This window comes from Mastigoproctus giganteus, chromosome 2, assembly GCF_048544385.1.
Source record: "Mastigoproctus giganteus isolate SK-2022 chromosome 2, ASM4854438v1, whole genome shotgun sequence".
NCBI classification, from domain to species: domain Eukaryota; kingdom Metazoa; phylum Arthropoda; class Arachnida; order Uropygi; family Thelyphonidae; genus Mastigoproctus; species Mastigoproctus giganteus.
The window spans coordinates 243,118,005-243,129,226 of record NC_143576.1 but is presented as its reverse complement, the minus strand read 5'-3'; the positions used below and the strand labels follow the sequence as shown (position 1 = coordinate 243,129,226).

Below are 11,222 nucleotides of genomic sequence, written 5' to 3'. Positions count from 1 at the left end.
GTAGGAAGTTTATTAGATCGATTCAGTATAACAAATGGCGCTATGGCTAGGAAATCTTCCAAGAGTCTTCCATTTTGGATACCTGTACGATCAGCAGTGTTACTACACTAGGCTGGGGAGCGGCAGTTAATATCCGGACACCTGCCTTTAGACAAAAAAAGAACTTTTATTGTGTCATTTAATATTTTGTACTGAAACGTTTTGCTTTTATGGCCTTCATTCTTCGCGGCATACTCTCAGCCAGCTTCTTATAAATGTTAGGTGATATGTTCCTCCACTGGGCCTTTAACGCAGCCATTGGTTCGGCTTTGTCCTTTGGGTGACCTCGACGTGCGTATTCCTCCGACGATCCATTATATCCCAAAGGTGCTCGATAGGGTTCAGATCAAGACTCTGAACTGGCCAATCCAACTTTTCCACACCCATGTCCTCAAACCACTCTGTTACGACTCGAGCAGTATGGCCTGGCGCGTTGTCTTGCTGATACAGGTTTGGGCCTTCCCCGAAGTATTGCCATAATGTTGGAAGTGCATAATTTTCCAGGCTGTCCTGGTATTGCACAACATTCATGTTTTATCGATAACTACTAATGGGTGCAAGCCAAACCATGAAAAGCAGTCCCATACCATGACACTGCCTCCACCAAACTTCATTGTTGGAAGGATACAATAAGGAAGGAACTCTTCCCCTGACATTTGCCACACCCAGGAAAGGCCATCAGATTGGTAGAGTGCGAACCTCGATTCGCGTGTCCACAGGGCTATTTTCCACCTCTCTATAGTCCAGGATTCGCATTCCTTACACCATACTAATAGGCGTCTAGCATTTGTTGAGGTGATCAATTCTGTTGAACTGTTGAGGTGATTCTGTTGAACGTGTCATCATGCATACCCACTTTTGCAATTGTCTGTTCGAAGCCTAGAGTGCATATTTATAACAGGCTCTATGATGTGTTGCTTGCATAGGACCTGGTTCCCCATCAATGGAGGGGTGTCCAGATGTTAATGATAGCGCAATGTATATAGAATCAGCCAAAAAAAAAAAAAACTACACAGTTCATCCATGCGTATTCCTCCAAGAATTTTTCTACTTCTTTCTCGAATTTATTCAAACCACCCACTTCCACAACAGTAGATGGAAGTCTGTTCAACAATCAGTCACCTGCTGGCTGAAAGAAACTTCCGCACATATATCCTGAAACCATCCTCAACTTGAATTTATGCCCCGTCATGTGTGTAATACCAGCAAGTGGAAGAATGCCATTAACATTCAGCTTATTTAATCCATTTAAGGTTTTAAACACCTCAATCAGATCTTACTGCAGGTTCCTAGTTTCAAGACGCTGCAATTTTGCCGAACTGAAGTCTATCTAAGCAAGGGCATCATTTGTTCCCTTCAAAGAAGAACAACCCTTGTCTGGTTGCCCTTCTCTTTACCCGTTCCAGCAGATCTACGTCCTTCCTAAAGTGAGACCTCGAAACCTGTATACAGTGCTCAAGATGAGGTCTAACTATGGCCTTATACAAAGGGATAATAGCCTCCTTAACCCTCCTAGCAAAGTTACTATATATCTTTGACAAAACCCCATGAGCTATCCTCAAGCATCTGTGCACTGCTCAGAGAATTTCTTGTTAGATTGCACAATTATCCCCAGGTTTTTTTCATTCTTCACTACCCTGAGTGTAGTACCATACAGTGGGTAAGTTACTCTGGGGTTACTGTTACCCATATGCAGTACTTTTCATTTTTAATTGTTAAACTTCATCTGCCATTTCTCAGCCCATCGACCCAATTTTCCTAGATTTTATTTTGTTGTGGTAACTCACCTTGGTGACTGTCGTTAACCAATTTGCCAACCTTTGTATCATCTGCAAACTTAGACATTAAGCGTGATATACCTTCATCAATATCATTGATAAATATTGAAAAGAACAATGGGCCCAGCACTGAACCATGAGGAAACTCCAATAATAACATTAGTCCACGAAGAATAGTGCCGATACATAACCACTCTGTCTTCTTCCACTTAACCATCCCTTTATCCATTGCAGTAACTTGCCCTTAATGCCACATTGCTCCAGTTTGTCCCGCAGTCTTTTATGTGCAACAGTATCAAAAGCCTTCCTGAAATCCAAATTTATGACATCAAACTTTTTTTGCATCCAGTTTCTTGGTCACTACATCCTAGTAATCTATCAATTTGGTTGGACAAGACTGCCTTAATAAATCCATGATGTGATTGCAGTATAACTGCGTGCCTCTCCAGATGGCCCTGCATTACTTCTTTAACGAGTGAGCCCACATTTTCCCTGGAACAGACGTTAAGTTAACAGGTCTGTAATTACTCTTGTCGCCTTTTGATCCCCTTTATGAACTGGAGATACATTCGCACAACTCCTGTCCATACGGACCTTCTCTGATCCAAGGATGCTCGCATAATTATGTCTAAGGGTTTGCTTACCTCCTTCTCTGCCTCCCTTAATATAACCGGAGAGATTCCATCCATCCCAGTTGTTTTTTTATGTCCATATTCAACAATTTATCCTCCACTTTCCTTTCAGTTATCACAAAGCCATTTAGCTCTTCATTAAAGTGGGACAGTATGCACACATCCGGCAATATGTTCAATGTATTCAATCTATACAGAGTTCTTGGTCTCATAAGGTAAGGTCTGTACCTAAGGAGCAGAAATCCAGGAGTTACGACTAGGGGAAGTGGAATTAAAAGTGCTCCAGAACGAAAAGATTTATAGGTTGCGATTTAGTCAGATATGAAATTTTTTAGTGCAGTGTAAACGGGCAGTTAGGAAATCATGTGGTGTCCTGTCTATGGTATAAAGACGTTCAGAAGTAGGTAAAAGCATGCCATAATCTCTTAGTATAAGATGTTGAAACCGCATTTAGAATATTGTGTTCAAGTCTGGAGGCCATATTTATATAAAAAAAGACAGAGATTTCTAAAAGGGGTTTAGAGAAGAGCAACTAGATTGGTGAAAAGTGTTAATGGATGTCAATATGAAGAAAGGCCTAAAAAGGTGAGGACTGCAAAACTTGGCTACGGAACATCTTAGGTGGGACTAAATCCCTGCAATATTTTGACTGGCAGAAGATCGAAGAATCAAGAGGCATATATACAAAATTTTAGGAAATACAGGACTCGATCCTATGAAGCTTACTTTTCGGGCAGCGGTTATAGTTCATTATGTATAATTCCCTGCCACAGTGACCGAGGTTGATGGTTTGGTAAAGTTCAAAGAGGAATTGAATAAGCAGTTTTTGGAAACAGGGAAGGGATGAAGGAATGATATATATAAACTTTTTCTGACAGATTCAGAAAAAGTCCACTTCCTTGCATTACCAGCAGGCTGCCATGGCCGAGTGATCAGGTACGAGGTTGCATAAGTACTCACTCTTTGAATAACCGCTGTTCAAGTCTGTGTGACTGATAAATACGGTATAATGTTCATATATTTTTTCTGTCTTGGGGAAATCCTCTGATCTTATGTGGTCGCGCCGGAGTATAAAAAGAACATTTATTTGGCCATTATAATACTGGTACTTATCAAAAGAAGCACAGTTTTTTTGGAGTTTTAGTTTGGCTTTCTTTTGGAGAGACTCGTGTCCAGTGTATTGAAACAAACTTTCACCTAATCTTGTGATGTATGAATAGTTTTAATAAATTTAAGGAGGGTTTGAGAAATTGTTGAAAGGAGTGGTAAAATGGCAGGGTTTTTTTTTGTCTGGTGTTGTATAAGCTTTGCTTTCTTGCAGTGTATTGCCGATACTATTCGCTAAACCCCTGCAATTATCCATTGTGGGATGGGTGAATTTACACTCCACTTCTACAGTGACGTGTCAATTCAGTAATCCAAATACCATCGAAAGAAGGATTACGAGCAAAAATTGTAGCTACCATCGCAGAAACTAAGAGACTTCTTAGCTTAGAAGTTTAGAGGAGGTTGAGACAGCTAAGGTTCATTGTTAGAAATGATTTTACATGACACAAAACTACAAAATTGTTATACAGGGGATATTTATGAAGAGCTGTATATCGCAGTTATGAAATTATTTCTAAAATTTTTCAAATGAACAAAAGCAAATCTCATTGGCAATTGAGATCGTTGTAATTGGGAAACAATATTTTGAGGTTTCCAGTACAGCTGAATTGGGTACATCTACCATCCTATTGCAATTAATAGGAGAGTGCTCATCTCATTTTTGTTATTTTTTAGGACATGTAACTGTCCTAAACTTTGCTAGTTTCGGACTCTTACAATATTGTTCCACATGTGCGGTGTAAACGAGCGAAGTTTCTGATTTGCTGTTTACTGATTTACGTGTTCCTCCACCCATTCCCCGCAGCAATATAAATATAGCCAAACCTTAAATAGGTTGTACCCATAAAGAAAGTGGACATTTACTTTCCCAAATCATTTCCATGTGTTACATGACCAATTTAGAAAAAGAACGGATACATCAAGTGCGGCCTAAACAGGTTTTTTGAGGAGTATAAAACGAGGCTAAATGTCGTGGGGTGAAGGGTATAAGGCATGAGTCGAATCTTCTTTTTCATAACAGTACACTCAGGTAAGTCATTCAGGTAATACTTTTCCTTATCGCACGCTCTTGGAAGGAAAAGCGAGAGTGATTTTTAAGTTGTACAATGCCAGATAACGATTTACACCCACAGTAACGCTTTTATACTTCATAATGATGATTTTTTTCATCTAAGGGGTTGTAAGCCCCGTATATGAGAGATTCATGACGGTTCTCCTTTGGTATTTTTATTCTACAATTATTCTGTCTAAGACGTAACAATCACAACAAAATATATTATTCTGATTGTGGGATTAGAGAATAATGTATGTATTTCAAACTTGAAAATCACTGTTCCTTAAGTGAGGTACAAAGTAAACGCAGTTTTTCTTTCCTAAATGAAGCTGAAATTACAATTAGATGGTGTAGAGTTACGAATGTAAAGTTTTAGGCATTTTTATGAATATTTGGTTTATTTTGATTTATTTTATATAATGTACTGAACATGGATCGTATACTGAGCTATAATAAAACGTTAAAAAAATTAATGCGCTCTTTTCCTTCTTGTAGGATGCTTCCTTTATTCTTTCTGGTACTCATGGTCTTTACTGCTGGACAAGATATCTTAAGTCCAGGGACGACGCTTGACTTTCGAGAAGATGAATTGGACGTAGCTTTTGGTGCTGGTGCTGCGATGTCTGCTCCCAGTCTTCGAGCTGGTTTTTACGGTATTTTAAAATTTAAAAACTTAAATTTTGAAATTTTAAAATTAAATATATAAATTATTGCCTATTAGAAATATTCATTTTAAGAATTAAAATTTTAACTTCAAAAGCTTAGACAAATTTACATGGAGTGTCCACTTTCTTAGATATATTTACTAACAGCATCATTTGTTCGTATCATGCGATATAAAGGTACGTAGGGATGCTGTATTTGTATAATTCAGTGGGAGAATTGGCAACACGAAACGTTTAGTGATTTGAACGTCGCAGGGCAGTCGTCGCCAGATACGTTGGTATGACTATCTCAGAAACTGCACCCCTACTGGGCTTTCACTTATTGGAATAATTGTATCAAGGTTGATCAATAACTAAATAACAACCAGCCAACAACTCTGTGACCGAAAACAGCTCGTTGTTGTAAGAGACCAGTAGTCTGGCGAGACTTGTGCAGGCTAATGAGTACACACAGTTAAATAATTTCAAAATTTCCTGGTAAAGCTTTGCCTGGTTTGATGAATTCCTAATTCATTCTGTTTCACGATGATAGAAGAACCAGGTATGACGAAAATTGTTTCCAACGAGGCGGATCCCTTCATCGCTGTAGTGTATCTATCTGCGAATGTGTTCCTTCAACGGGATAATGCACCATGTCGCAAGGTGCATTATCCTGTTGTTCTGTACTCCCCCTGAGTTTCCGGGGGGAAAAATACCCTCGCCTGAGACCGACAAACTCAGCCACGTTGGAGAAAAGGCCCATAAAAATTCTTCATGTTCCAGCGTGAATTCAGGAATAGTCAATTCAGTGTACTGTGATGGCCTTCCCAGTCGCCAGATCTGAATTCAGTTGAGTACCTGTGGGATAAGATGTAACGAGATCTTTGGAATAGAGATCAAAGCAGCCAGTTTGCAAGAACTGTGGAAAGTAGTTGAATTAATATGGACCAGCATCTTTTTGGCACGCTTTTGACACCTCGTCGAGTTCATGCCACGACGAATCCAAATTTTTCTGAAGTCTAAAGGGGTGCAGGGCTACTCATTGTTATCGAGGTGTATCTAGTTAGGGCTATCAAGCGTGTTACCGTTGAGGGAATTTTATGATCGTATGTGTGGGTGTCAGTTGGTTTTTCTGACTTTTAGCTGAACAACATAAGGTTATGGCAAATGTTGTTGTAATAGGGTTTTAGGAGCACCAGCAACGGAGGCCATATTACTTCGTGTATATTGCCTGTATTCTGAGATCGACTTTCTGTTTTGCTGGACGAAAAACCTGAGTTTCTGGGGGAAAATACCCTCGCCTGAGACCGACAAACTCAGCCACGTTGGAGAAAATGCCCATAAGAATTCCTCATGTTATAGACGGGACTCGAACTGAGATCTTTTCCAGGGGTGTGTGGAAGACAGCGAACCTACCAACTGTGCTATCCATGAGGGCTGTGGAAAATGTGTAGGTTGTGTTATTAAAGATTTGTATTCTCTTAGTCCACCTCGAGTTTGACTCACTACCTTGCACACGTTTGACATGAAGAATGTCAGATTATTGATGTCATCGTTGCTTACTTCAGTGGTGGAAACCTATAGCTCGCGGGTCACTTAGTGACCGGCCACGATGAGTTTTCTTACCCAGTAATTAGATTATAGAAATGAATAAATAGTAGTAAATAAATAAATAAAATTCAAATATAAAGAAAAAATATAGGATCCTGAAAATAATACATTGGTGGCTATTCTTCGTGTAAATAAAAAGTGTAATTACTTAACTCTCCATAAGTTGATGAGAGTGTTAATGTTATGGCCAATGTTTACGAAAGTAAATAAACAGATTTATCTTAGCCCACGAGAATATAATCACGAGCTACACGTTTGGCTTGCTGTGGTTCTTCAGGTGCAACGCACCTGCTCTCTGGAACGCTGTTGCGAAATGAATAATTAAAGATACAGAAAACTACCTAAAATGATTGTGTAATATTGCACTCTGTTGCACGGTGTGGAAAGGTATAGAGACATTTTGAAAATACAGTTGTTGTTCTTTTTTGTTGTTTCTTTAAGTGTTGCTGATAGCAGGCAGAAGTCCCCTTTAGTGTTTAATCTTGTAGAAACGACCATTAACAGTACCATTTACAAAGTGAAATTCACTCCTTTGCTTCTTCTACAACTTCACACCTTCTGATTCAGTGAAAACTTCGTTGTTGATTCAATGCAGTGAGGCTGTTATGATGATTTGCATGCTTTCGACACCTCGTTAGATTTAGATTCATCAAATTACCACTCCTGAGTTATCCAATTAGCATGTTCTTTCGCAGGTTAAGCATCTCTCATATTGTGGAGCTATAGTTCATAACTGTGTTGTCACTATTGCAACACCTGGGAACCTGCCCGCTCACCAATGAGTAAGCCAACAAGCTTCGAAAACATATCGTCCGGGTGTTGGTATCCGCCGAGAATAAGTAATATTAGTCTTCTCCACTGGTGAAGGGTTACTTATTCAAAGCAGGGCAATACCTCGGCAACTCGTTGTGAAGGTGATCACAATATGAGATATGAATAAACGATGCATTCATGCTACTTGGGTAGTAACCTGGTGTGCAAAATTTAAGGACCTGTCAGGTTTTCACCCGTAGCTTCTCATAGGAGTGGCCTGGATATGGGAAAAGCATAACAAAGGAACCTCGTGAGGTACAGAAACGATGAAGGAAACAACACTGACACAACAACGGAAACAAAACGGTACAGAGGGATTTTATTCAAAACTGGCAACATAGCACTGGCTGCCATGATACAGATGCATCACTGCCAAAGATGGAACAAAGGGAAGAGGTGGTCCTCAGTAGGAGATATGGCCAACCCTAATGTCGAGGCAGTATTTACACCGCCTGTCCATATTAAGAACAATGTTGTTGATAAGTTCTTGCGGTAACATTGTCCATTCCTCTGTCAGCGCCATCTTTAGCTGGTGAACATATTCTGGTGGATGTGGACGTGCCGCTAGGCGTCTCCCCAGAGCGTCCCACATGTGTTCAATAGGAATTAGATCGGCGGAAACGGGTAGGCCAATCCATACGAACAATGTCCTCACTTTCCAAAAGCATATCAACAGTTGCAGTGCGATGGGGTGTGGCGTTATCATCCATAAATACGAACTCGGGACTAATAGCACCTCGGAACAGACGCACATGGGGAAGAATTACCTCAGTACAGTAGCGTGCACCGGTTACAATACCGCCTTCCAGCATCTGAAGTTGTGTACGTCCATCCAAGATAACGCCTCCCCAGACGAGAACACCTCGACCGCCATATCTATCCCTTTCAGTGATGTTTGCGGGGTGATACCGTGTGCCAACCTCTCGCCAGATTAGCTGACGTCCAGAATCGCTGCTGAGACTGAATCTACTCTCATCAATAAAGAGTACCTTACCCCATTGCGCTGCTGCCCAGTCCTTGTGTTCGATGCACCAGTGTAAACGGTGTCTTCAATGAGTAGGTGTTAAAGGGACACTGGGTACTAACTGTCGGCAAACAGTCCACCTTTGTGAAGTCGCCTGGCCACAGTAAACCGCGATATTCTGCGTCCTGTGCAGCTGGTTTGCAATGGATCTCGCTGTCTGGTGTTGGTCCCTCTTGCCCTGTAAAAGTATATAGCGGTCCTCATTGGGTGTTGTTTTTCGTGGACGACCGCCATTGGTCCTTCTAACAGCTGTACCTGTCGTTCTGAAGGCCGACATGCACGTGAGACGATGCTATGGGCGATACCGAACTCTGCGGCCACACTCCTCGCACTTCGAGCTTCCCAATTATTCGACCCCGGGTAAAGTCATTCAGATATTGTCTACTGGCCATTTCGTTGTCTGTAGCACCGTATTAAACCAATCGAACGTATGTAACAATCGTGCTCACCATTCGGTAATTTGAACATAACTGCTGCTTTTTTCTGTTTATGTGAGCTCTCTCATCACGATTCAAATTTTTACATGTGCACCAGCTTTCTACTGAACGATCACAGTTATGCAAATCGCCACAGGCTGTTTCGTTTGATTTTGTGGTTGTAACCTTTAGAAATAGTGTTGGGCCTTAAGTTTTGCACACACCAGAGTAGTTATAGTCGCCGTAATCCCACACCGGAGTGGAAAAGGCTTCAATTGGAATCATGGCAATAAACGGGACGAATTTTTACCGACTATTTTCATAGTGGTTGAGTTAGTCACTCTCAAGCTAGAATAGCATATTTTTTGTCTCCGGCAAACTCGGCTTTTTAGTTCAGCAAACAGGAAATCGACCATAGAATGCACGACATTTACAGACACGACCATAGAATTCACAGTTAGTGGCCGCGCCCTGTTTCTGCTCACCGTTATCTAGCCACTGCTTTCTCTGTAAAGTTAACTCAGCACGATAGGCTATTGTAGTTGTTGTTGTAAACAGGATTTTTGGAGCTTTAGCGACTAAGGCCATATTGCTCCTTGTATATTTTCTGTAAATTGCATGTGTTTTGAGGTAGATTTTTTGTTTCTGGACGAAAACCATAGTTTCCGGGAGAAAAAACTATGCTGCCTCCGTCTGAGATCGATTAAATCTGCCACTTTGGGAAAAAGGCCCATAAAAATTCCTCACACCATCGACGGGGCTCGAACTCTGGTCTGTTCCCCCGGTGTGGTGGAAGATGGCGATTGTACCAATTATGCTACCCACGGGGACAGCACGATAGGAAAAACCGATCGTGAATCTTGGATTATTTTACCAAAAGAACTCGGAGATCATATATGTATTTCGTGAACAACAGTACAATCCTATGCACTGAATGTCTTGCCTCAGGTAATTCATTTTTTTGGAAAATAGGCTTTAAGCACCTGACTCAAATCCACGTACATTATATTTCCGGTTTTTAGAACCATTTATCTTTTGATACCATAACAATACGCAATAATTGATAAGTTGTTGAATACTGTTGTTACATAAAACTTAAGTCCAATAAATGTAACCACAATTTCTAGCATATCTACGATAAAAACTTTTTTTTATCGTTTATTGCTTCGCGCTAAGGAGGAGGAGGAGGAGGAGAAGGAGGTGGAGCAGTACCATTTTCAATTTCTCTTGAGGAAAGTTCTTTTACTGAAGTATCCGCTGAGAACAGACATCAGTTACTGCAAGGTTCTGGACCGCGATCGAATGAATTACAGCAAAATCAAATTGTCTTCGAGGGGGCAAGTGGATATCTTGCTGCAGCGTAAGTGTATATTCCAGAAATTTCTCTATTTTACTATGCTTTTGGTACAAAGTTTTATTCATACTTATTTTGATTTTTATCGAAAGAAATCAGTAATTATTTCTTAAGCTTCGCTGTGCATAGATGTTGTACCGTTATACAGAGCTCGTTAATTGTATTAACGAACTCTAAGTTTATATTAAATCACTTTTGTGCGGTTCTTCTTAATGGGGTGTATTTCAGAACCGTAGACTTCCTGATATATGGAGGGATGGGATATGTGGATGTGAGTAGATACATTTTTTTTCATGTGGATAGTTGCGTTTTCGTCTTAAAAGAATCCATCGCTTTCCGGGTGAAAATGAAGCATTGCAGGGTGAAGTTGGTCCATTACAACAGAACGATATTCATTAGAGGTAACACCTCCTTGTAACGGTTGATCCAGCCCGAATGCTTCATGTCATGATACCATCACTAGTGGCTTGAGTGGTGGACAGGACACAGTCTCGATGCATTGCTTCATCAAATTCACGCCGATCATTCTCCCTACCATTGGCGCATATAAGCGTTAATCGAGATCACGTGATCTTTATCGCTATTCCACGATCCAATCTTGGTGTTGACTCGACAGCAGTCAAATGTTTTGATTTTTTACAGAAAGAAGTGGGCTTTGTATATGCACATGACTATCAAATCCCAGAGTCTTCAACTCCCTCGCCCTTAGTACAGTTGGAAACGGTTCTTTCTTTGCTTAAATTTAACCTT

General features: G+C 40.6%; 1 protein-coding gene across 1 annotated transcript in view; it reads left to right on the top strand.

The window, feature by feature from the left end:
• The first annotated feature begins 5,133 nt into the window (after positions 1-5,133).
• Positions 5,134-11,222, top strand: part of LOC150090329 (immunomodulatory peroxidase-like) — a 48,380-nt gene continuing 42,291 nt past the window's right edge. The window contains exons 1-2 of the mRNA XM_090390271.1: positions 5,134-5,263; positions 10,295-10,478. Of these exons, the coding sequence (XP_090246397.1) occupies positions 5,134-5,263; positions 10,295-10,478 (314 nt within the window). The remainder of the gene's footprint in view (positions 5,264-10,294; positions 10,479-11,222) is intronic.